The sequence below is a fragment of the Sebastes umbrosus genome, chromosome 5 (assembly GCF_015220745.1).
Source record: "Sebastes umbrosus isolate fSebUmb1 chromosome 5, fSebUmb1.pri, whole genome shotgun sequence".
Taxonomy (NCBI): domain Eukaryota; kingdom Metazoa; phylum Chordata; class Actinopteri; order Perciformes; family Sebastidae; genus Sebastes; species Sebastes umbrosus.
Genome location: NC_051273.1, coordinates 25895012 through 25922835, shown reverse-complemented (window position 1 = coordinate 25922835; position 27824 = coordinate 25895012). Strand labels below are relative to the sequence as shown.

The 27824-nt window shown below is 37.7% G+C and overlaps 1 protein-coding gene across 3 annotated transcripts; it reads left to right on the top strand.

Moving 5' to 3' along the window:
• The first annotated feature begins 1062 nt into the window (after positions 1-1062).
• nek1 (NIMA-related kinase 1) lies at positions 1063-26850 on the top strand. 3 transcript variants are annotated; one of them, XM_037770536.1, is made up of 36 exons: positions 1063-1179; positions 5730-5878; positions 5984-6080; positions 6217-6314; positions 6506-6589; positions 6676-6743; positions 6848-6934; positions 8124-8178; positions 9102-9302; positions 9392-9464; positions 10587-10738; positions 10923-10988; positions 11316-11375; positions 12404-12451; positions 12598-12678; positions 12819-13000; positions 13342-13461; positions 13561-13663; positions 15349-15435; positions 16534-16617; positions 16730-16807; positions 17403-17498; positions 17602-17787; positions 17877-17930; positions 18042-18282; positions 18811-18939; positions 19030-19206; positions 19301-19504; positions 19909-20014; positions 20721-20797; positions 20903-21120; positions 21963-22123; positions 22289-22668; positions 23639-23775; positions 23851-23983; positions 26020-26850. In XM_037770536.1, the coding sequence occupies exons 2-36, from the start codon at positions 5762-5764 to the stop codon at positions 26031-26033; spliced, it is 4254 nt and encodes a 1417-aa protein (XP_037626464.1). In that variant the 5' UTR covers positions 1063-1179; positions 5730-5761; the 3' UTR covers positions 26034-26850. The 3 variants fall into 3 exon arrangements, with proteins under 3 accessions (XP_037626464.1, XP_037626465.1, XP_037626466.1); XM_037770537.1 differs by lacking the exon at positions 10923-10988; XM_037770538.1 differs by lacking the exon at positions 15349-15435.
• Positions 26851-27824: the final 974 nt, after the last annotated feature.

Here is a 27824-nt window from a genome sequence, read left to right as displayed (position 1 = left end):
GGGAGACCGTAGCTTTGGTCTCCAGGACCGGAGTCTCTGCTCTACTCTGCTCCTCTGCTCCTCTGCCTGCCTGCCTTCACTCAGCTCGCTCCACCTCACGTGCATGCACGCTCACTCCACACTGCAGAAGACTTCGTAGCTCTGAGAATATCTAGTGAATGTACAGTGAACGTTTGTGCAGAAATAACTACTGCAGCTCCTCCAGACCAACAGAGGCTTCCCGTATCTTGTGAAGTGACGGGGTTCCGCAGCGAGAAACATTATCGTCTCCGGCCGCGGTCGGGAGGCAGAAGCAGGAAAAGCCAACACTAGGATCAGCAGTGATTCATGGAGAGACCTTCGTCTGGTCAGCTAACATTACTGCCAAGCAGCTGAACTAAAGAGTGATATTGTGGTTTTAGCTGACGTGTGTCGCCTCACTGTTTTGAGTGATGCTCGTTCATGTATATTTAGAGCGAGCACAAGCGCGAGCCCGACGCTGACTTTCGTTGACAGGTGTCGCTGTTACAAGCATTTCAGACATTTTTTCCAGCATAAATATAAATATATTTATATTTATACTTATCATTTATATATATATATTTATATATATATATATGTATACATATATATATAAATAATGATAAGTATAAATATAAATATATATATTTATATTTACATTTATATTTATATTTATATTTATATTTATATTTATACTTATCATTATTTATATATATGTATATATATATAGCCTATATATATATATAGGCTATATATATATACATACATATATATAAATAATGATAAGTATAAATATAAATATATATTTATATTTATATTTATATTTATATTTATATTTATACTTATCATTATTTATAAGAGTATATATAGTGTAAAAACTTTAAATAAAAGTATATAAAGTGTGTATTTGGTGCAAAGGTTTCCATGGTGGCTGCTCTTCCATGATTGGCTCGTCGTTGCTATGGAGAATGTCCACAGCAACAGTCAGGGGGTGGAGACTAACTAAGACCGTCATTCACAGTGAAAGATAACGGACAGCTGTATGAACCAATCAGCGATCGAGAAAAATTAAGGCAACCAATGAAAACGCAGCAAAAAGGAGAGGTATAGTTAGATAGAGAGCGCGGGTGGCTGTAGAAGAAGCTCTCTGAGATCCAGCAGCGACTAAACACACTGATGGTAAGCTCATTATTAACCTCCTGATAGCGTTTATATACAGTTAACTAGCTACTGAGCTACGTTAGTTATATGATATTATGTTGTGAGCACTGACAGGGTGTGGTTTTAATGTAGGGAGGTGTGCTATCATCGTCTAGCTGCTGTATATATAACGGAGCCACCAGGTTAGCTGAGCGGCTACCATACTGCATGTATTGTGTGTGTTCTCTCATCAGCATCATCACAGCCTGCTGCTCTGTCTGTCTGTCTGCTGCCTGATGGAGATATAACATCAACATTAACATTACTAACATCAACATTAACATTACTAACATCAACATTAACATTACTAACATCAACATTAACATTACTAACATCAACATTAACATTACTAACATCAACATTAACATTACTAACATCAACAATACTAACATTACTAACATTAACATTACTAACATCAACATTAACATTACTAACATCAACATTAACATTACTAACATCAACAATACTAACATTACTAACATTAACATTACTAACATCAACATTAACATTACTAACATCAACATTAACATTACTAACATCAACATTACTAACATCAACATTAACATTACTAACATCAACAATACTAACATTACTAACATTAACATTACTAACATCAACATTAACATTACTAACATCAACATTAACATTACTAACATCAACATTACTAACATTAACATTACTAACATCAACATTAACATTACTAACATCAACAATACTAACATCAACATTAACATTACTAACATCAACATTACTAACATTAACATTACTAACATCAACAATACTAACATTACTAACATTAACATTACTAACATCAACATTACTAACATCAACATTAACATTACTGACATCAACATTAACATTACTAACATCAACATTACTAACATTAACATTACTAACATCAACATTAACATTACTAACATCAACAATACTAACATCAACATTAACATTACTAACATCAACATTACTAACATTAACATTACTAACATCAACAATATTAACATTACTAACATTAACATTACTAACATCAACAATACTAACATTACTAACATTAACATTACTAACATCAACAATACTAACATCAACATTAACATTACTAACATCAACATTACTAACATTAACATTACTAACATCAACAATATTAACATTACTAACATTAACATTACTAACATCAACAACATTAACATTACTAACATTAACATTACTAACATTAACATTACTAACATCAACAATACTAACATTACTAACATCAACAATACTAACATTACTAACATTAACATTACTAACATCAACAATACTAACATTACTAACATCAACAATACTAACATTACTAACACTAACATTACTAACATCAACAATACTAACATTACTAACATCAACAATACTAACATTACTAACATCAACAATACTAACATTACTAACATTAACATTACTAACATCAACAATACTAACATTACTAACATTAACATTACTAACATCAACAATACTAACATCAACATTAACATTACTAACATTAACATTACTAACATTAACATTACTAACATCAACAATACTAACATTACTAACATCAACAATACTAACATTACTAACATTAACATTACTAACATCAACAATACTAACATTACTAACATCAACAATACTAACATTACTAACACTAACATTACTAACATCAACAATACTAACATTACTAACATCAACAATACTAACATTACTAACATCAACAATACTAACATTACTAACATTAACATTACTAACATCAACAATACTAACATTACTAACATCAACAATACTAACATTACTAACATTAACATTACTAACATCAACAATACTAACATTACTAACATTAACATTACTAACATCAACAATACTAACATTACTAACATTAACATTACTAACATCAACATTAACATTACTAACATCAACATTACTAACATCAACAATACTAACATTAACATTACTAACATTAACATTACTTACATTAACATTACTAACATCAACATTAACATTACAAACATTAACATTACAAACATTAACATTACTAACATCAACATTAACATTACAAACATTAACATTACTAACATCAACATTAACATTGCTAACATTAACATTACTAACATCAACAATACTAACATCAACAATACTAACATTAACATTACTAACATTACTAACACCAACAATACTAACATCAACAATACTAACATTACTAACATTAACATTACCGTGTGTATACCAGAGGACACACAATGAGGATTACTGTAGTTAACACTAGTACACAACTATCTACTGTATGGAGGTATATAGGGATACACATACAACACCAACACTAATCTCATGTTCATGCTTCAGAGGAGAGCTATGAGAATTGTTATTCAATCAGATTATTAAAAAACAAAGCACTATTTTATTTTATTTAGTGTGATCTGGTTGATCTTATTGAACTGCATAGCTAATGATGTACAAAGCATAAAATAATTTGCTTCCTAACTGTATTCAAAGGTTGTCTGAAATGAGAGAGAGAGATGGATTCATACAGAAATGTTGAGCATTAACATTAATGTTAAAGCATCAACACTAATGTTAATCTCATGTTCATGCTTCAGAGAGCTATAAGAATTGTTAATCAAATGGATTATTAAGAACCAACCAAAGCACTATTTTATTCATTTACATGCTTTGAAACTGTATGATCTATTTGATCTTAAACCTGCACAGATAATAATGTACAAAGCATAAGATAAGAGATAAGATAAGATAAGATATTCCTTTATTAATCCCGCAGTGAGGAAATTTGCAGTGTACAGCAGCAAAGGGGATAGTGCAAAAAACAAGATGCATCAGCTAACACAGTAAAAAAAAAAAAAAAAAGAGCTTAACAAAATATGAACCATTTAAATAGAAGGAAGTATAAAAAAAGGAGCAGTATATACAGTATTGACAATAAACAGACTATTAACAAAATTGCACGAGTGGAAAATTATATTGCACTGTATGAATTACACCTGAGTAGTACTGATATAATTTTTATGAGCATTAATTTACCACTAGAGCCATTGTATTATACAACATGAACAATCCCTGATGAAGCTATGGAAAAGAGAAAGGCTTATTTGCTGCATATCTTTTTATTTTGTGGCAAAAATAATAACTATCTTTTCTCAAACCACCCACCCTACATCAATGACAGGACCATAAACATAAAATAGGAGTATTAATTAATTAATTATATTTCTATGGGCAAGACAGGTTAATAAAAGTGTATTCAATGGAAGCTATAACAGCAAAACTCCATGTAAAGACAGACATGTTTTTAAACTGATGGGCTCCTCGTGTAATTACTTATTTTAGGTTACCAATGTGATAAAATTCTGTACTGATTAAATTGTGAATTTGGCCAAAACTAGCATCTGTTTCTTTTAAGGTACTTTTTATTTTATTTTATTTTATTTTATTGTGTTTATTTATTTATTCATTCATTCATCCATTCATTCATGTGTTATTTATTTATTTATCTATTTATTTATTTGGAGACTCCTCTCTATATGGATGCACATGATGCCATGGTTTGTAGATTTTTTAGATTTTTTTGTTTGTTTGTCGAATTAATAGTTCTTCTTTCTTTTTTAATTTCCTGACAAAGCAGCTGTGTATAATTAAAATGTACATAAGTATGAATAAACTTTTTGTTAAAATAAATAAGTAAATAAAACAAGTGTGAGTAAAAAAGAATATATTTATTTTATCTGGGAAATATTTTTTTAAAAGTTGAAAATAAGGTGGTAAACATATATAAAACTTAGGTATGATTATTATTGTGTATGAAATGTTGGGATCTTTGTTTTTTTTAGTTTTGTTTTTTTTAGCCTAAACCTACTAGGTTTGTGAAAGGGTTGCCTATTAGAATATGTTGTGAAGGGTAGGTATAATGAATATAAGCTTCAGCCTACACCTTTTCTGTCTATATTTTTTTGTTTTCCCTTGAAATTGAATTATTGTTATATATTTATCAAGGAAGTTTTATTGTCATTTCAGAACATGTTGATACATGAAAGGGAACGAAATCAAGTCCTCGGGTCCCGAAATAAGAAAGCAATAATATAAAATAATAATTTAAAAAGCAATAAAAAATCATCTATAACAAATAAAACACATAATAAATAATAAAAAATATTAAAAGTGTGTAAGAGTGAGGGGAGAACATTTAGTCAAATGTCCTCAACTGCACTTGCCCGAAGCACAGTAAGCAGCATTGTGCCTTACGTGGCAGCGTGATAACAACAGTACAGCATTAGCAGAGTGATGCAGAGTTCAACCGTCTCATAGCTTCTTGAAAGAAGCTGTTCTTTAACTTGGTGGTTCTGGCACTGATGCTGCGCAACCACCTGCCTGAGGGGAGATGGGGCAAACAGGCCATTCTTATTTTGTTTTTATGTGCATTCTTTTTGGAAAATTGTTAATAAGGATTGAAATAAATTACTAGTACTACTACTACCGACATTAAACCCTTTGCAAATTGTTCCTTGATCTCTTTGCAGATCCAGCATGAGGAGCCAGTCCTTCCACTAACATGGAGAAGTACGAAAAGTTGAAGAAAATTGGGGAAGGTTCATTTGGAAAGGCCATCCTTGTCAAATCCAAAGAGGATGGACACCAATACGTCATCAAGGAGATCGGCATATCTGCAGTAAGCTCCGTCCTTATGCGTAATGTTACACAAGCTTCACATGTCAGTATTAATGTGAGCTCTCTTGTGCTTCCTCACTCCATCTATCTCATTCTCTGTTGACAGATGTCGAGTAAAGAGAGGCAGGAATCTCGGAAAGAGGTTGCGGTTCTGGCCAACATGAGTCATCCCAACATCGTCCAGTATAAGGAGTCTTTTGAAGGTATTCACTCAATCCAGAGATGTTGGCCATTAAATTGAAAGAACCACAGAGTTCATCTCGTGCAATTATATCCTGATGGACACACTATAAGGTTTATATTCTGACTTTTCTGAATGTCTCACACAATTCTTTTTAGAGGGGGGCTGCCTGTATATTGTGATGGATTACTGTGAGGGCGGAGACCTCTTCAAGAAGATCAACTCTCAGAAAGGAGTGCTGTTCTCAGAAGAGCAAGTAAGACAATAATTCTTTGAGAACATGTGGATTGAATTGATCGTATTAACTCTTTCGTATCTTTGCCCTCTTCTTTGAACTGTAAGAAGACTCTTTTAATGTTCTTTTTTTCCCCCCCTCGGGTTGTTCAGACATCAGAATTACTTGTTGATACTGTATAATGTGTGTTAACCATCTTGTCCCTTTCCTAGATCATGAATTGGTTTGTGCAGATTTGCCTGGCACTGAAGCATGTGCACGATCGGAAAATCCTCCACAGGGACATCAAATCACAGGTATTGATTCACTCCCTCAGTGATTATAAATTGTTTATTTGTCATGCATTTCCTTATTTACGTGTCTTTTCATGATGTCCGCGTAGAACATATTTCTGACGAAAGATGGGACGGTGCAGCTTGGAGACTTTGGGATTGCAAGAGTGCTGAACAGGTATGTGAAATGTCACCTGAAAAGATTTGCAGAACTCTAAGAAAGCCAAGATTTGAGAATAGAAAAGCACAATATTTAATTTTCCATTCTCTTCTCATTTTCAGCACTGTTGAACTGGCAAGAACCTGTATAGGCACTCCATATTACCTGTCACCAGAGATCTGTGAAAACAAACCGTACAACAACAAAAGGTACTAACTCCATGTTGGGATGATTTTGTCTAATTTGTGGTGTAAATTAATATTTAATAGTAATCCTGTCGGGGATAAGTTCTGTCCCACCAAATAGTGAGTCATGCAGGATGATATGTTGGCTTCTGGGTGATGTAAAGGTATCATGTCTCCTCTTTATTGAGTGAACCTGCTTGTCTGTTGCTGTAGCAGGAAGCTAGTATTGATTTCCTCTTTAACTATTTTAAGTATGCATGTAATCTAATCCACTTAAAGTTACAACCGATGAAGTAAATTTATCAGTATCTCAACGTCACATGTGGAGTTTTCTCATCAAAGAAACGACGGGATGCACCGATTACGATGCTGATACCGATGTGTTTGTTGTTATTTGTTCCCCTTTAGTGCCACGGAAACAAAGACATCTTCAATATATAAAAATAACTGAGTTTTATTCAGCGTTTCATTACACTGTTTTGATTGAGCACAAATTCAATCATACAAATTTATGAAACAACCTTTTAATTTAACCTTCTTTCACAGGGAAAAGATCATTTTTGCTTTTTTAGCTGCTATACAGCTACGTATTCAATGAGAAGAATGTTTGAGTACTTAAACTGTCCAACAAAAATATTAGTTTTGTGAAACATGAATTAAATGTAATTAAATGGAAATTTAAAGGCAATTAGAATCATAAATATAATGAGGATAATCTTTCACTCGTTGTTTTTCATACAGAACAATGTTCTTGTTGCTGATCTTTCTCCGAGACATAGTCGACTTTTTCTTTCACTTTTATTTGTGAACAAACCACAAGTGTGCAAAGCACCCGCCGTCATGCCAGAGTCAAGTCCTGCCAGTGGCTTCTTCTCTGAATCAGCAGCTGTTGTCAGAAACCGACCGCAAATAACCAACACAACAGTTAGCCAGGGCAAAATTGATGCAACACAACAGATAAACATCGGCCACTGCCATCGGCGAATGTCATCTTATTTGCCGATAGGTCGATGGCAGTCAACAAGGCGAATATTGGCCGATAAATCGTTGCACCCCTAAAAGAGACTCTTCAATTTCTCCACTTAATGATAAAGAAAGGAAATGACTGTTGATACTTTATTGAATGAATGTAAATCTACCCCAGAACTTATCCCTGCCTGTCCATTTGTGTGCTCTCTCCTCTCCCTTTCCCTGCTGTCCCCTCCCTCTGCAGTGATATTTGGGCCCTAGGGTGTGTCCTGTATGAAATGTGCACTCTTAAGCATGCTGTAAGTATTCTGTGTGTGTGAGCTAATTACTAATTTATGTAGATGTAATGTGTTTTACGCAGCGTTGCAATGCTCTCTCACATGCATTGATCTCTTCCATGTATGTACTGTATGTGTAATGGTTGACAAAACAAGTTTCAAAGAATGATTTTTGTCCTGAGAGTCTCATAATCAAATCTGGAGCTCTTCATATTCTCAACCACTCCCTTGATAACCCCTGCTTATGGAGTCATAGGAGTGGCATCATAAAGAATAAATCTGTGAAAGAATAGGACAATACATGTGGAAATATAAAGAAGAATAAATAAAAGAATATATAAATACATTTAAACATGTGGAAATATAAAGAGGAATAAATAAAAGATTATTTAAGTAAATTAAAAAATGTGGAAATATAAAAAGAAATAAATAAAAGAATAAATACATGTGGAAATATAAAGAGGAATAAATAAAGGAATTTATAAGTAAATATAAGAAATGTGGAAATATAAAGAGAAATAAAAGAATAAATACATGTGGAATGTAAAGAGGAATAAATAAAAGAATACATAAGTAAATACAAAATGTGGAAATATAAAGAGAAATAAATAATTGTGGACAAATAACTGATTAATATACTGACTAATATAAATAAATAATTATAAGCATTTTCATTTATTTTCACATTTATTAGTTCATTTATTTCTGTATACCTATTTTATATCTATATTTTAAAAATGTATAATTTATTTAAATATAAATTACTGTATTTGTTCTGTAAATTTTTCTTTTTTTAATATTTTATATAATGTAATTTATTTATTTAAATCCCTTTTATTTTCTTTATTATGGCACTCCTAAGACTCCATACCTGCTTTGTTTCATCATTGCATATGATTGTGTATGATTACCCTCAGTGGTTATTAATGTGTATTTCTCCTCAGTTTGAAGCCGGCAACATGAAGAACCTGGTTCTGAAGATCATCCGCGGCTCGTACCCTCCCGTGTCCATTCACTACTCCCAAGAACTGCGCTCTCTCTTGGCTCTGCTGTTTAAACGCAGCCCTCGAGAGAGGCCTTCAGTCAGCACCATACTGGACAAACCTTTCCTCACCTGCAGGATAGAGAGGTTCCTCACACCCCAGGTAGAGCACACACTGAGTTATACAGACTGAATTTACATAAACCACACTGTGTTCAGTTAAATAACATTTATACTCTCTACTGATTCCAGATCATCGCTCAGGAATTCCGCCATACTTTTCTTCACAAGCAGCCTAAAGTGGGTGTGGTGCAGGGACCACCAGGTAAGCTAATAGGGGGGGAGGTAGTAGTAGTAGTAGTAGTAGTAGTAGTAGTAGTAGTAGTAGTAGTAGTAGTAGTAGTAGTAGAAGTAGAAGTAGAAGTAGCCATGCCAAGCAGTGGAACCACGCTGGCACAGGTTAAGTGTTTTTCCTCTGCACAGTAAGGTAAACTTGTTTAGTTTATTAGTGTTGCTGAGGCCTACATTTAGAGGGAGAAATAAACTGTCGTTTGCTTCAATTGTTGCTCCTAATTTAATGCTTTGTCGGTGCAATGCAGGCCAGATGTTTGAAAGACCGAGTGCATTTCAACTATAGTCTGAATTACATTTTGAATTGCACTTTCACGATAAAATGTTGCCTTACTTATGATTATCCAGTGGAGACCAGTGAGTAGATCCGCTAGAAAACAGTCATTTTTATATTTTGTTTATTTGTTTGCATTGCACATTTGCGCATTGTATTTGCTGTTGAATACTGACTACTATATGGAGTCATAGGAGTGAGCTATGAATAAGAATAAATCTGTAAAATAATAAGAAAATAAAAAAGCAAATAATAAAATGTAAAATAATAATAAGTATTTTAATTAATTTATTTATTTATTTCTGTAAATATGTATTTATATATTTAAATATATATATATATTTATTTATATATTTTAAAAAAAATATGTATTTATTTTTTGCATATGAATTACTTTATTTTTTATTTAAAATAAAATATACTGTATGTTAGTAGAATTGACTACTCAGCCTGGGCAGAAAGGCCTGCCCAAAGCCAGTTGATTGACAGCTTGGCCCTTCAAAGAATAGAAAAAAACAATTAAAGTATTTTATATGCAAAAAATAAATAAATATATATATATTCTTTAAATTATATAAATAAATATATACAGGAATAAATGAACAAATGAATGTGAGAATAAATGAAAATGCTTATAATTATTCTTTTATATTTTGTTATTTGTCTTCACATTTCCACATTTATTTATGCTTTTATTTATTCCTCTTTTTTTTTCCATATTTCTTTTATTTTTTCTTATTTTTTTACAGATTTATTCATTTTTATGGCACTCCTATGACTCCATAGATAAATGTTTTTATATTTTTTTACCTGTGTGACTAGCCAAGCGTCCTGCCCCTGGCTCCACACCACTCTCCCCAGCCCAGAAGATTACCAAACCAGCTTCTAAATACGGAGTGCCTTTAACTGCGAGGAAGGTGTCGGATGCAGCTAAAAAGCCTGCAGAGAGGAAACCGGCTGTAAAGCATAAACCGGTTAGTAGATTGTTGATGTTGACGACAAGTTGCTGAGATTTTTTTTTTCAACTTTTTTTATTTGCTCCAGGTGTATTTGATGTTGAGCTCCTAGTGTGGCATGTCGGAGGCCTCTCCCATCTGTGTGTGTTTTTACATCATAGTGTGTTGCTACCTCTGAACCACAGTGTCATATGTTGCTTAGGCCCCTCTCCCAGCAGCCCCCCAGAGAAGAGTGAGTCAAGTGGAGCAAGAGAGGAAAAAACATGAGGTACACCTGAGAGCCCCTCATAACTTGAATTTACTACTAGATTTCCCTTCTTTTTCTCTCCCCATTTACTCACACATGGAGGTCCCTTCCTACCAGCATTTTTAGTTTTTCCTCCCTCTCATTACGCTTGATCCATATAATTCACCTGTTTTCTGCTCTCGGCCCATTCGGAGTGTTTCTGCCTGATGTTTCTCTGTTAACCAACCTTTCCCTCCTCACCTACTGTACCTGCCCAGTGACAGAGCAGTCCTGCTGCCTCTTGCCTCAAAGCGGGTTTCTTTAGCATGTCTCTTTTTGTGATTGAGATGCCTTTGCTTCACGCTGCAGGATGGAATGAGAAAGAAAAGGATGGAGTTGATTGAGAAAGAAAGGAACCATAGAGAGCAGGTGGGTGCATTGTTAAAGGGATAGTTCATGTGTTTCTCAGTGGGGTTGTATGAGGTACTTCTCCATAGTCAGTGTATTAACTACTGTAGATGGAGTTAGTAGAAACAGACAGGAATACCAGCACGGGAGAAAAGCACTGCTGTGGAAAAATGTATATCAGTAGAATATTTTCACCGCTTTACCTCGCTGTCAGACAGCCCTTTCTGACAGGGAACTGAAGTCTTCAAAGCCACCAGACTCCATTGAAAAAAACAGTAATTTTACCTCTCAGAGCACAGGAGTTGCTGGTCTACCGCTGCCTCCATCGGTTAGTTTGTTTGTGTTATTGTGTGACTTTGGTATTTTAAAGGGTTAGGCTGCATTCACACAAGATCAGGCGTTGCCGCTATTCACCGTATGGTTGTGCGGAGGTCTGGACGAGTCACTTTAAAGGCCCATTAACTGCGTCGATTAACGTCTTTTAGTTCCCTCATGACTGGGTTGCACAGTTCTGGATCGCCGGTTATGTGATTGGCCACCGCAGCGTGACGTTGGGTTGCGTTTTTCTCCTAAAGTTGATTCTGTTTCTACTTTTCTGCCTCAGGCCGCTGTGTTTATTTTCGGTACCTCCTGCCGCAGCCCAAGCACACTACCCCCATTCAAAATTAATGGAAAAACTTGAATTTTTGCTGCACCGCTTGTTCTCGTGTGAATGCAGCCTTAGTTCGGATTCACTAAAGTCACACAATAACACAAACAAACCAACAGATCGAGGCAGCGGTAGACCAGCAACTCCTGTCTTCTGTGAGGTAAAAATACTGTTTTTCTCAATGGATTCTGGTGGCTTTGAAGAGAGCATAGATAACTGCTTCAGTTCCCCATCAGAAAGAGCTGTCTGACAACAAGGTAAAGCAGCAAAACTACACTTACTATGGAGACGTACCGCATACAACCACACTGAGAAACTTCTACACTATCCCTTTTAAATTTGTAAAGTTTCTGATCGATCAGGAAACTACTGAACGAGTAACAGCTGTGTTCCCTCTCAGATGTTCCTGTTGAAAGCGGAGCAAATGAAGAGATATGAAAAGGAAAAGGTAGGTGTTGAATTTGTTTCTTGTGGGTATAGTTATTACTCTTCTTTTATGTATCAAGTCATTACTGGAGTAGTGGAAAGGGTCATTAAATGTATTGTTTTTCTCCATCTATAACTGAAATAATGATCAACCTGTATCTATAACAGATCAATCGTATAAACCAGGCCAGAGAACAAGGCTGGAAGCACGTCTTGAGTTCTAGTGGAGGAAGCAGCCCAGAGAGGAAGGTACCGGATGACCATTTCCTTTTTTATCATACAAAGTGTTACTAGAACTACATTTCATGATTGCATTGTTTTAACAGTTCTCCGTGTGTCATACAGCTCCTCCTCCAGGCTCACAATCACCTTTTGTCTCCTTAACTCAGTGTTTTGTAGGTGGTGGAAAGAGGGCCGTCCCAAGCTCCGGTCAGGGTCCTAACCCTTCAGCCTGTCTCCCGAGTAAAACCCCATATGAACACTACCACGCTGCTCTGGACCAGGTGGCAAAACCACAGCCTAAAGCCGTCAGCAGAGAGGGATCCTCCGCAGGACCAGGCAGTCCCATTCGGTACGTTCAGATTGTCTCTGTGTTTGAGGTGATTTGTTTTTTGTTGAATAATAGTTTTAATGGCGTCGCCTCTCTGTGTGTGTGTGTGTGTGTGTGTGTGTGTGTGTGTGTGTGTGTGTGTGTGTGTGTGTGTGTGTGTGTGTGTGTGTGTGTGTGTGTGTGTGTGTGTGTGTGTGTGTGTGTGTGTGTGTGTGTGTGTGTGTGTGTGTGTGTGTGTGTGTGTGTGTGTGTGTGTGTGTGTGTGTGTGTGTGTGTGTGTGTGTGTGTGTGTGTGTGTGTGTGTGTGTGTGTGTGTGTGTGTGTGTGTGTGTGTGTGTGTGTGTGTGTGTGTGTGTGAGAAGTGTACCGGCTGCTGCTGGCCCGGTGCTGCCCAACGGCCCGGCCCGACTCCTAAACTGTGACGCAATCAAGAGAGAGCTGCAGAAGCTGCAGTACGTCTCTAAACCGGTCCATGTTAGCAGGTCAGTCGAGCAGCAAATGACACTACTGTACACATCTGGATTTAAACTCCACATCCTAGCTCTTTTCACAGAGTATTAATTACCATATTCTGTTTAAAGGGCGCGTGGTCAGGCGGCTGGTGGACGATCTTATCAAGTTGAGGAGTTTTTACAGCGGAAGAGAGAAGCCATGCTCAACAAAGTTCGTGCTGAGGGACAGCTGGTACGTAGTGTGACTTATACTGTGATTTTAAGGATAACCTATTGAGTGTTGAATACAGAATCTTTTCTATCATCAACTTTATTTATTCCCTCGCATACTGGGTATGATTTTCTATGCACAGAGATGAAAAGTGACTGATGTATTTAAATATTAAGACTCTTAAAGGGTAACTTTTCAATCTGAACCCTATTTTCCTATGTGTTTTGTGCCACTAAGCATCAGCGCTCTCCCTCAATACTGGACCAGTTTCAAACAATTGTTGTCCCTATTAGTCACTTAGACAACAAAATCAAATCAAATGGCTCCATGTATCGTGAAAGGGTTGCTAGTACTGTCAAACCCACTAAGTATCAGTCAGGTTTCAGCTCATTGTTTTGGTTTGTAAAACCATGAGAGCTTATTGTAAGTTACCTGTTAAGCACAAATAGCATTGAGCCAAAGTAATGGAGTGGCTGGTGAAGAAAGTTGAACATATGAGAGGCCAAAAAGATAAATCAGATAAAGTTAGAGTATATCAAAGCCTCTGTTGCCGTCTCTCTGTTTTTATGTATTTATTTATTTACCTTTATTTTACCAGGAAGTCTCATTGAGATCAACCATACAAAATAACAACACAATAAAATACAACAACATGATATACACATGATATACATTAAATCACATAAAACAGTAGTTTAACTCAGTGGCCTCTCAAGAAAAACAACAACATTTATCACCACATGATGCTTTTGAATATGTCAATGGATATAAATGTTTCTAATTTGAGATCTTTTTTGTAAATTATTCCATGCCCAAGGTGCATAGTAGGAAAATGCCGATTTCCCCAGATTTGTCAAAAAAAAAAAACAGGGTACATTTAAAAGCAACAACTTGGAGGAGAGTAGCTGATAACTACCAGAGCTAAGACAGAGAAGGGTACAGAGGTAAGCTGGAAGTTTATCTGGTATGGCTTTATAAATAAAAGTATACCAATGGTGTCCAACCCACCAAAGTATAAAGAGTGCAATGGTGAGTGAGATGCATGGTACACTGAATCAAGACTCCATAAAAATGGCTGCATGCATATACAATATGTCACCGTAATCAATCACAGATAGAAAAGTAGCTTCCACTAGTTTTTGAATTTTTCTGAATGTAGTTCTGCATTAATATATTTCCTGCAAAACTAGGAGGGCAGAAGAACCTCAGAGGCTGACAGACAGGCATCCCTGACATGTTCTCGCCATATTGAGTTGCTGTAGCTAATGTGTGTTGCAAACAGTTGGTCACCTTGACATCCAGCAGACATAGAGCAACATATTCAATCCAATAGTCCAGTATTTACTGGGCGGGTTTGGTCTTTACCAACCCCTGAGGAACATTCCTTGGATTTCAGCTCACCAGATGGTTGTCGTTCTTCACCAGCTAGATCTTAACTTTATCTTTATGATGCCGGGCAGATTTATTGCTTGAAACCAGCTGTCAAATGCTGCAGGAAAGCTAAAGTACTATGTGTAGAGCTGCAGAGTTTGGTGCTATTAATTATCCGTGGTTTCATTATAATGAATGACCCCTTTCAGTTTACATGTAGTGATTTGATTCAACGTAACCTCCTGGCCCCAGCAGCTCATGACTGTTGTGGCAGTTAGGTGTTAGGGAGGCTACGTCCTTTTTTTTAAAATGTGGTTAAATTGAACGGTAAACAGGGAACTCGGCAAAACCTGGCAGCCGTCTATGGAAGCCGGGCTGGTTCGCTTCGTTTCAGGAGACCCAAAGCCAACAAAGAGGAGGAGGTAGGAGCCCAGGAACCGAACGCCCGGCCTCACACTCCACATCACTCATCACAGCACGTCTGGCTTGGCTCGTCGTCATTCATGTCTGTCTGCACAAAACTCCCTTTGACACTCCCATAATTCAACCCAGCAGCTCCAACCAATAATTCAAACCCATGCCCGCCCCGTTATACAGCCAACCTGTGGTGTTCCACTGTCCAGTGAGCTGTTATATTATTTATTTTACCTCCCCAATAATGGCTATTCACAACAATAAATACTGTTGTTTTATTTTTTATTATTGTGTATAATGTCCCATTTCAAATAACCAAACCACCTCAGTTTTGAGTTGTGTATTGCAGCTTTTTTTTTTTTGCTTTGAATGGAGCACGTAAATGTATAATGTATATTATTGTTAACTGAAAAAAAATTGTCATTTTTTTTTCTGGCTGACGTGTAAATGTACAGAAGCTTCTATGGAGGACAAAACCTGCCAAAATAAATCAATAAATTACTCAAATAAATATGCCATTAAATGAACCAAAAATAAAAATGCAATGCATTAATTAATTGATAAAATCTTACAATAAATTTATAAAGAAAAGAATAAAGAAACAAATAAGTTTGGGGAAATAAATAGGGGGAAAATGTAAAGGGGAAGATCATGCATAAACACTTAAATAAATACATACAATTTAATAATGAATAAATACATTTGACATAAATACCAAAATAAACAAATACATTTAAAAGTTAATAAAAAATAAATAAGTGAATAAATAAATAACTACATAAAAGAGAAAATGAAATAGATGGATAGGGGAAGTAATACAAAAATAAAGAAAGAAGAAGCAAATATCAATTTATTTACATTTATTTTTAATATTATTTTTGGTTCATTTAATGGCATATTTATTTATCGCATCATTTATTTATTTTTTATTTTGGCAGGTTCCGTCCTCCATAGCTATCATCATACTGTGTTGTGCCTTTTATAAGTGCTTTCTGTGTATGCAATTTTATTTTTGTATGATTGTGACCACAGGTATCAAAGCCGTATTCCACCTTCTCTCCGTGTGTCTAGCGTACAGTGTGTAACATTTCTGTGTTTGTTCTCAGGAGTACTTGTCAAGACTGAGGCAGATCCGCTTGCAGAACTTCAATGAACGTCAGCAGATCAAAGCCCGACTCAGAGGAGAGAAGGTACCGTACCGTCCTCCTCCTCTCTCACATTCTCACAGAGCAGCTTTTTAATGAGTGATTTCACTTTTCTCTGACATTTCGTCTTGTTGTTGTTGCTGTGTTTTTTCTTCAGTATGACAGTGATGGGTCTGACAGCCAGGAGTCCAGCGAGGAAGCGGAGCAAAGGAGAAAGAAGATTGAGGCTTTGAAAGTGAGTCTGCCTCAGAAATAATACATTTTACAATATGCAACATTTAGATGATGACATAGACAAACCGGTGACACAGTGACAGAATTGAAGAGATAATAAAATGACGGTTCAAGGTTCATTTATTGCAGTTGTAGTACCTTCATACTTAATTTTATTTATATATTTACCTGCTGGAAACCCCATTAGTTACTTCCACGGTACAAAAACACTACATCACAATGAAAAAAAATTATGTGATTAAACTCCAAAGCAAAAAAGGAAAACAAACAAACTTCAACCAAAACAAAACAACAATAAAACTACTAATGACAATAAAAACAACAAATGACCACAAGTCAAAAAGAGAACAAAAAACAAGAATACTACAAAAAAAAACACTAAAATCAACAACAATAAAACTACTATAACAACAAAACAACAAGTAAACACACCTTAACACAGGCGGCACATTCAATACAGCTCAAAAACGACTGCAGTACCATTAAAAAAAAACAGTGTATTCAGTTGCCTAAAGATAAATAAACCGAGAGAATTCACACACCATGCTGCCATAGCCTCATTCTTCTTCGTTTGTATGTATATCTGTACTCACCAGGCCCAAGCAAACGCCCGTGCTGCTGTACTGAAAGAGCAACTAGAGAAGAAGAGGAAAGAAGCTTATGAGAGAGAAAAGAGAGTTTGGGAGGACCATGTAAGCTCTTTCTTTCTTTGCTCCACTCTAACATTCCTTATTAAATACCATTACATACTAGTGCATTAGTTTAGTCTAATCTTGGGTATTGTGTATTTTGAAGCTTGCAGCTCGGGGGGTGAAGGTTGGCGTCATGGCACCAGGAAACGTAGAGGCGGCAGAAGCAGCATCATCTACCTCTGACAGTGCTCCTCCTCAACCCAGTCCCTCTCAGCCAGAACCAGCTGCCAAAGCTCCAGATCTGCCTGCAGCGATATCCATGACCGCTGCCCTGAAGAACGTCGGAGCAGTCAGTATACGTTTACAAAATCTATCACACCCTCACAGTATTGTTTGAGTATGTTCTCCTAAATCAATTTTGCATTTTGTGTTTGGCAGATTACTCCACTAAAAGAAAAGTCCTCTGAGCCAGAGACTGCCATGGTCATCCAGGTGAGTTAATGAGATGTCAGTAATCATTGAGTAATGTAACAGTGTGCTAAAATAGCAGAATGCAGTTAATATTTAGAGAGATAACACTTCTTAATGCTTTTCGTGTAACAGAGTGAGAAAAAGCAGATTCTACGCAGACTCAACCAGAACCTAAAAGCCCAGAGTCCAGTGGAGGAACAGGAGGAGTCACTTCCACCCCCTGCAGAACCGAGTCCTTCCCTGCAACAGAACCAGTCCGACACGGAGAAACGCCCCCCTTCCAACGGAGACCGGAAGAAGTGGGACGCAGCAGAACTGCCTGTACTTCCTGTGGCTCAGCAGACCTTAGAGGAAACCTGCACCACCACAGCCTGTAAGTCGAGCCAACTCTCGAGCCCCATGTTTTAACAAAAGTTAAAGGACTACTTCAGCCACAAAATGACCATTTATACGTCAATTACTCACCCTGTGTTACTTTGAATTCTTGAAGAAAACTTTGTTTTTCTCTCATGCCTCCACGGTGAACGGAGAATCAAAAAACGGAGTAAATGGGGGCCGTGTTTAATAAAAGCAAAACTATATCAAAACATCCGTTTACAAACTCTCACACAACTCGTGCAGAATAATATGCTCACTACTTCCCAAACACACGCATCTTCACTAAAACCTCATTATTTAAACACTTCGGACTTGTGCGGACGAGTAGCGCGCCTGAGCAGGCGTGAGTCTCTTAATGTGGAAGTGTTTTAAATAGTCAATAAGTAATAATAATGCCACATGCCAGCAGTTCTGCTGTGGAAATTTTGTGATAAACTTGTAAGGAATTTAAACACATTAGTGATTCAACTTAAAGGTTTTGGAAGAAATTTTGTTCAGCTCTTTTCTCCCAACGTTCTCTCAGCAGCCGCCTCAGTGTCTCCAGATGATCGACCGTCTTCTGCAGGAGACAGGAAGAAGTGGGAGGCAGGAGTTCCTCTCGTCCTCTCTGTAGCCCAACAAACTCTAGAGGAGACGTGCTTCAGGACCATTGGTGAGTCACCTTCTCCCTGAGTGAGAAAAATCACAACAGTCCTGCAGTGTGCACATAAAATCTCTCTCTCTGTGTGTATGTATGTCTCAGAGCAAACAGCGGGTGAAGTCATACAGATGGGTGGGCTGCACGAAGAAGCTCCTAGGAAGGTGTGGAGATCGAGTCCAGATTCTCTGGTGCTAAGAGTCCTTCAGGAGGCCGAGCTTCAGCCTCTCACCCAGCAGCTGGAGAATGTCACCCTCTGTGAGGAGGAGTTTTTCAGCCCTGGTTAGTCTTCACTGAAGCCTTCTTCATTTGTGTCATTATGTGGACATGAAGGAGTCTTGTTAAATGGTTACTGATGAGGCCATGTTCTCCCCAGATAAGCCTCAACAGACAGCTGCAGCTGAGGTTGTGAAGACACCTAAAGAAGTGTTGCCCTCTAAGCCAACAGCGTCTGCTGTGGTTCAGAGCCCAGAGGTCCAGGAGGAGAGAGCACACCCAACAGAGGTCTCGCATCAGGAAACGTCTGTGGCCGGTGCCGTAGAGAGAGTGACACTGCCGCCCGACCTCACTGAGATTCAGGGTTAGTGTGACACTCAACCCCACATTGATGTCATATCTCAGCTCCTCATTTTAAAGTATGACCCAATCCCAGTTTCCACACTCACAGACTCACAGACTCACAGACTCACAGACTTCAAAGCGCGTTTCTGCAAATTCTGTGAGGGTTTAGGGCTTTCCCACTGTCAGATTGTCAAGTCCTTGAGGGCTCTCTTGCAGATATTTGAGCCCTCTATGAACACTTTCCATAAATCTATATTTCTGCAGACTTTGCCTGAGGGAATTACCCACAATTCATAGCTTTGTGATGTTAAACACAAGATTACCAGGGAAGCAGAGTATAGAAGCAAAGAGACAAAACAGCCTTAGGGGGAGACATTGGGATCGGGTCTGTAATGCAGTCCTATCTGTTCTGAATTCTTGCAGATCCAGCAGACATGGAGTCGGTGGTTTTGGAAGAGACGCCTAAACAGGCCTCACATCCTCCAGCTGGTGTGCAGCCGGCGTGGGAGCAGGAAGCCCGACAGACAATGTGACTGTTCATCTTTTTTTTCTATTTATACTAAGAAAGTCAGCCATTGTTTACCCACTCCAATATTATGGAGGATGGAACCCACCAAAATAAAAAATAAATAAATAAACTTAATTAATGTACAAATATGCCATTAAATTAACCAAAAATATAAAAAATGAATGTAGCCATTAATTAATTGGTAACATGTGATATAAATTGATATTTCTGTTATAATTTGTCTCTTTATTTATTTATCTTTGTAATGCTTCCCCATCCATCTACTCTTCTATTTAATTTTTTTATTTTCCCTTTTATTTATTTTTTATTTTTTTATTTATATTTGCATTTATTTTTTTATTTGTTTTAGATTTATTTTTAAATTTAATTTTTTATTATTAAATTGTTAATATTTATTTATGTATTTATTATTCATGAATAACATGAATATCAATTTATGTCACATTTTATCAATGAATTAATTCCCACATTTATTTTGTAATATTATTTTTGGTTAATTTAATGGCATGTTTATTTATTGAGTAATTTATTTATTTATATTTTGGCAGATTCCTTCCACTACTCTGAATCAAAACATGATGTACCTTATTTATTTAAGTTAACATTATTTAATTATTCTTCTTTTCTTTTTTTGAGCGAACAATTTCTTTAATACATTTAAAGACATCATCCATATTTCTGGAGCTAAAGTGTATTTTCCTTACAGGCCACCAGAGGGCGTTATAAGACCTGCAGGCTCTAAGGAGGCTGAGAAGAGTTCAGAGAAACCAGCTGAATCTTCTGGTAAGGTTAATGTTTAATGAGTTTTTTTTCTCGGTGTGATTATAATCTTAATTAAATCTCCCCTCCCTCTCCCTCTCCCCCTCCCTCTCTCTCTCCCTCTCCCAGGTCTAGCACCATGCGAGGAGCCCTTGTTTATGAAGTTGTGCTCCCCGGCCCACCGACGCACCGCTGCCCTGGCGCTCCTCTCGGCCCAGTCCTCCATGGACGAGTCCTCCTCCTCTCTGGCCTCACGCTCACGCTCTGTCTCACCTCTGCGCTCCAAACACCACGACGCCCTCCTCATTGGCCTCTCAACGGGCATGTTTGACTCCAACAACCCCAAGGTGATCACCGGCTGAGCTTGAATTAAAAACACACTTTAGTTTTGTTTTGTTTTACTGGAAATGACACAGCTTCAAGAAGACAGGTTGTCACATGATAGAATGGGATCTATATTTGAGGAAATAGTTGTTGAGCTTGGTGTGATGTCGAGACTTGCGTCGGTATTTTTAGGTTGGTAGATATTCTTTATTAATGAGGCGGTCTGGAATAGAGCCAGAGACATTAATCACATAGTCTGAAGCTGCAGTGGGTCTGATAGGACAGAGAGAACATCCATCAACCTATATCTTTCATAACCTTCATCAGGGACATTTGGGATCTGCAGCCCAACATTCGTCACACAAAGAGCTGCACAGAATAGGAACGTGGTAGGTTTTGTCAGCGTGCTTTTTTTAGGGTCTGGCTTTAGCTTATTATAAATGGTATAATCATTGCTTGAAGTGGAAGGAAATATGGTGAGGCTGATTGGTGAAGTTGAAATGAGGAGTTATCTATACGATACCTCCTCATTTCACTACAAAAACCTAAATAAGGTGACAGCTGGCTGGAGATTGCCTGAAAGTTTCCTACTTCCTGTTGGCTATATTGTGTCTCATTTCCAGTGTTGTGTGTTTTAAAAAGTACAAATGTCGGAAGATAGCAATTACTACTCACTCATCTTTTAAGTGGTTACATCAAGAGTTTGCAAATATTGTTTTGTATTAGAGGAAGGTGTTTTTTATTTACGGATTACACATTTACACACGGATTGTCGATCTGTTCATACAAATAATATTGAGACAAATCTATCTCCTGTCTGATACCCATCAAAGTGTTGAACATGTTGCTCCGTTTGTGCTGTCAGATGCTGCGGACCTGCTCTCTACCAGACCTCAGTCGTCTCTTCAGCTCCCAGAAGGACTCTGCAGCGACGGGTGATGCTCATGTTGCCCCGGACAACAACCTGGAAATCGAGGACCTGGAGGAGGAGGCGGCTAAAGACGACGACCAGTCAGAGACTGAAGAGTAAGACAAACACACATGAAAAATGGCTGGTAGATTTAATACACCGATTCCTTCCCTTACCCCGATTCTGTCAATCATTTTCAGTTTCGTTTAGCTGAGAAACTAAAAATACATCAAGTTGATGGCGTACTGTGTGTAATAACAATATCCCCTGTTCCCTAATAGTGCATATGAGGATGAAGACCTGCGGGACATCCGGGCCTCCATGGAGAGACTGCTGCAAGAAGAGGTCGGTGCAGGAGACTTTAATGGAAACCCTCCAGAGGGAGAAGACCAAACGCTCTTCAACAGGATAGCAGCTGAGATCAACCAGGACAACAATCAGATGGCTGTAGATGATGAGGATGATGATGAGGATGATGAAGAGGAGGAGGATGAGGAGGAAGAAGGCGAGGAGGAGCAGGAGGATGAGGATGAGGAGGACGAGGATGAGGAATGCTCTAATGGGAGTCCTGGTGATGAGGAAGCAGGGGAGCTGCTTAGCAACGGTGTCGGAGAGGAGAACCACAGTAATGACAGCCAGCTCAACGAGGAGTGGCATTCAGGTACCAAAATAAAAGCTTATCAAGCTATTAATATTAGTTATTTTATATTAATTTACCACTTTTGCTGACATACTCAATTAAATTTAAAAGGGATTTTTTTTGGCATGAAAGTTTAAAAAAACAATGTTGCCAAAGCATCACAATAATTAACACAAATGCACAATAATATTAATATGAATATTCACACAACATTACAATTGTTTTATATTTATGATATGATGACAGATATGATGACACATATACTCGTGGTTGTCAGATATTGTGGAGAAAGCTTGCAAACTACTGGTTTAAAATCATCTTGAATTAAAGGGATGGTTCGAAGTGGGGTGGTACTTATCCATAGTCGGCGTATTTCCTAAAAAAACAAACAGTAATTTTAACTCACAGAACACAGGAGTTGCTGGTCTACCGCTGCCTCAATCGGTCAGTTTGTTTGTGTTATTGTGTGACTTTGGTGTTTTAAAGGGTTAGTTCGGATTCACCAAAGTCACTCAATAGCACAAACAAACTAAGTGATTGATGCTGCGGTAGACCAGCAACTCCCATGTTTCAGGGAGTTCAAATTACTATTTTGGTCAATGGAGTCTGGTGGCTTTGAAGAGAGCAATCTAACAGCTTCAGTTCCCCGTCAGAAAGGGCTGTCTGACAGCGAGGTAAAGCGGTGAAAATATTCTACATATAGCGTACTATTAAACTGATCCGTTTAGCTGCTGCCTCCGTCCACAGCAGTACTTTTCTCCTGTTCTGGTACGCCTGTCTGTTTCTCCAAACTCCATCTACTGTAGGTAATACACTGACTATGGAGAAGTACCTCATACAACCACACTGAGAAACACCTGAACTATCCCTTTTAAATATTTTATGTCAGATGATTCATGCCTTTTAATAAGTGGCTGTGTAATATAAAGGTTATTGCAAATCAGATTGATAACAGTGTTATGAGAACTGATAAAATCCTGCTGCACCGTAGATGGCAGCGGTGAGGATCTCCAGGGCGGAGAGGCTGCGCATCACGACAGCATCTTCAGTCGTCTGGAAGAACTTCGCTTCAACCTGGAGCAGCAGATGGGCTTTGAGAAGTTCATCGAGGCCTACAATAAGATTAAGGTAGGAACATGTTTCTCTAAACGTTGACACCGCGGAGGATAAGATTGATTAAACAGATTTCTTTTGGCATTTAAGGCTATCCATGAAGACGAGGATGAGAATATTGACCTGGGCTCCAGTTTGGTCCTGAGCATTTTGGGAACTGAGCACCAGCATCTGTATCCCAACATCCTTCATCTCGTGATGGCAGATGGTGCATACCAAGAAGGTTAGTGACTGCAGATATTTTTATCTCTTCATCATTTACACTGCGTCTCTGAAAAGCACAACTGTCCTCAGTGGTCCCCTCCCCCCTCCCCTGCCCCCCGTCAGCACAGAGCCGTGTCAGAGTACAGTGAGTGTTTAATCTCATCTCCTCTTTCCTCCCATTGCTGCAGAGTCATGAAGCGACTAAGTAGATGTGAAACACACCCTCAACTCTGTCTGTTTCTTGCCGTGTGCCAAGACAGTTGTCAGAGATGAGGGAGGGTGTTGAGTATTTCTTTCGAGTTTGACAGCTCTCCCTCAGGATGGGAGCAGTCTTCAGATGCATTCTCTCACTGAGCATCTCTATTTGACGATTCTTTTGTTTTTCTATTTTTACCGTCTTCAGTAGAAGAACAGGAGGATGCATGATAAATGTCAAATATCTCCCTTGAGGATCTATCTGGAGATCTGTGAAAGATGTTATCTGCTGGCTCCCATCCATACAGCAATAACACTGGGTGTATATTTGAAACATTTTTTTAGGCATCAAACAGAGAACACATCTGTGTATTGTGGTGATGCAGTATAATCTGTTGGCTCCAGACACAAATTATCCACCACATCCACGCTGTTTGCTGTGAGTTTTAGGTCACTTCTGATGCCTGTTGTTCCCTTTTAAATGGGATCACCAAAGTCATGAGGACACATCATCTGGGAGCCATGAATGTCTGCACCAATTTGGAGACATCTCTTTTGTCATTTCTTATTAAAGGGATAGTTCAGGTGTTTCTCAGTGTGGTTGTATGAGGTACTTCTCCATAGTCAGTGTATTATCTACAGTAGATGGAGTTTGGAGAAACAGAAAGCAAAGTAATGTTCTGCTGTGGACGGGGGCAGCAGCTAAACACATTTTAGTCACCTAAAAAAACTGTATTAGTTTAAGTGTACACTATATTTAGAATATTTTCACTGCTTTACCTCGCTGATAGAGACATCCTTTTCCGACAGGGGTTATCTATGCTCTCTTCAGAGCCGCCAGACTCAATTGAAAAAAAATGTAATTTTACCTCACAGGACACGGGAGTTGCTGGTCTACCGCTGCCTCTATTGGTTAGTTAGTTTGTGTTATTGTGTGACTTTGGTGAATTCGAACTAACCCTTTAAAACACCAAAGTCGCACAATAACACAAACGAACTGACCGACCGAGACAGCGGTAGACCAGCAGCTCCTGTGTTCTGAGAGGTATAATTACAAGTTTTTTCAAAGGAGTCTGGTGACTTTGAAGAGAGTATAGATGAATACAACGGCTTCAGTTCCCCGTAGTAATAGTAATGATAACTTTATTTATATAGCACTTTTCCAAAACAAGTTACAAAGTGCTTTACAAAAACATAAAAAGCAAGAGAAATGAACAGGTAGTAATAAATAAAAATAGAGTTGATACAGTAAAAATGACAAGCAAGGTATGAAGTACTAAAACACAGTAACAACAAGTAGAATAATAGCAGAAGAATATTTAATGAAGAGAAAGTAATTCTGAAAAAGTGCGTTTTTAAAAGACAAAACAGAGCTAGCCTGCCTGATCTCCTAAGAAAGGGCTGTCTGACAGCGAGGTAAAGCGGTGATAATATTCTAAATATAGTGTACACTTAAACTGATATCGATTTTTTTTTTAGGTGTCTAAAATGTGTTTAGCTGCTGCCCCCGTCCACAGCTGCACATTGCTTTGCTCCCGTGCTGGTACTCCTGTCTGTTTCTACTAACTCCATCTACTGTAGGTAATACACTGACTATGGAGAAGTTCCTCACACAACCCCACCGAGAAACACCTGAACTATCCCTTTAAATGGGATCACCAAAGTCATGAGGACGCATCATCTGGGAGTCATGAATATCTGCACCAATTTGGAGTCATCTGCTTCTCTTTTGTTCTTTTCTTATTAAGAGACATGATCTAACCGATGACCTCTGCCTCTCTAATTAATGATCTGTCCCAACATGACTCTCTCTCTCTCCTCTCTCTCTATCTCTCTCTCTCCTTCCTCTCTCTCTGGTAGATAATGATGAATAATGTTCGGTGCAGTGGAGCCGCTGGCAGCTACGACAATCTGCTAGCTATCCGATGTCTTCCCATGACGCACATCACTGGCAGAAGGATCTATGCATGAAAGGTCGCAGCCGCGCATCTACCAGTGTTTCAGGCACACTTGCATGATGAATAGCTAGTTACACTCCAGGCTGTATTTCTTATGTTTGACTATCAGACACTATTTTCTAAACCAGTGTTCATTCAAAAGTGCATTATCAAATACACGTTCTTATTAACCAAAGTTATCTTCAGAGTTCTGTCAGATGTTTATGAAAGTCTTTATCATGTAAATGAATGAAACACATGTTCATATGTAAACTGTGTTGTGTTTCAGTTTGTTGTTGGTTCAGTTGGAATCCCCCAGTGGCGTTTTATTTTGGCGGGTAAAGATCTGGTCCTCTCAGGTGCTCTCTCTTTCTAACTGTCACGTACTCGACCGTAGCTTCAAATCTTAAAACCAGGTCGCCCTCAAAGCAAGTGTACCGTGGTTTACTCAGAACCAGTTCAACCTCCTTTTTTCTTACCAAACAAAGAAGTTAAATATGATCTAATACATTTTCCACCTTTCTTACTGTTTCCCAAATTTAATCAAAAGATGTGTGTGAGTTTGCTGTTTGTTGCCATGGTAATGTAGCAAGACTGTGATGTAGTGGACCGGGTCAGATTGATGTTCAGAGAGTTGTACAGATGATGTAAGCAATGGTACAGATAATAACATTAACAATAATAATTCATATTTGAGTATAAATTAAATATTGTAAATCTTTATAAGAAATAAACACTTTTTTTAAGAACCTGAGGAGTTTTATTTTCTTTTTTACATATACTCAAGTACTAATAGCCTACTTAAAGGAACAGTGTGTAACATTTAGGGGGATCTATTGGCAAAAATGGAATATAATATTAATAAGTATGTTTTCTTTAGTGTATAATCACCTGAAAATAAGAATCATTGTGTTTTTGTTGCCTTATAATGAGCCGTTTATATCTACATAGGGAGCTGGTCGCCATGTTTCTACAGTAGCCCAGAACGGACAAACCAAACACTGACTCTAAAGAGAGACTTTCATGTTTTTGCATCGGCCACCATAGTTCTCCTACACGCTTGGCACCTGTGGGCAAAAAGTGAAGCCAATGCTGAAGTGCCTTAAATTTGCATTCTTTCTAACAGCCAGCAGGGGGCGACTCCTCTGGTTGCTAAAAGAAGTCTGATTGTATAGAAGTCTATGAGACAATGAGCCTACTTCTCACTTGATTTATTACCTCAGTAAACATTGTAAACATGAGTTTATGGTCTCAATCGCTAGTTTCAAGTCTTCTTCAATACAGCATGATGTTCATTTAGTAATTTATGGTCCCATTTAGAGTCAGATAGACCATAAAGCAGGGGATGCTTTAGGGCGGGGCTACCTTGTGATTGACAGGTCGCTACCATGGCGTTGTCCGGTCCGTGTTTTCATCTTACAACTTAAACCCTTTTACAGTGTGTTTTCACTTCATCAAAGTTAATTTTAACATTTTTGGTGACCTACAAATGTCTTATTCAGCGTTCGGTTGTACTTAGCTCCACCCTCTCGTGTCACTTCTGGTTGCAAACCAAGATGCCAAACCTTTTTTTTATAACCTTTAATGCAGCAGTAATATGACTCCAGAAATATCAGATATAATAATACATTTACTGACCCATCTATACTTTTACTTTTAGCTGATAATATTTACATACATCCAAAGATGCACTTTATGTGTTTTCCTCTATAGATCAGCGTTAAACAA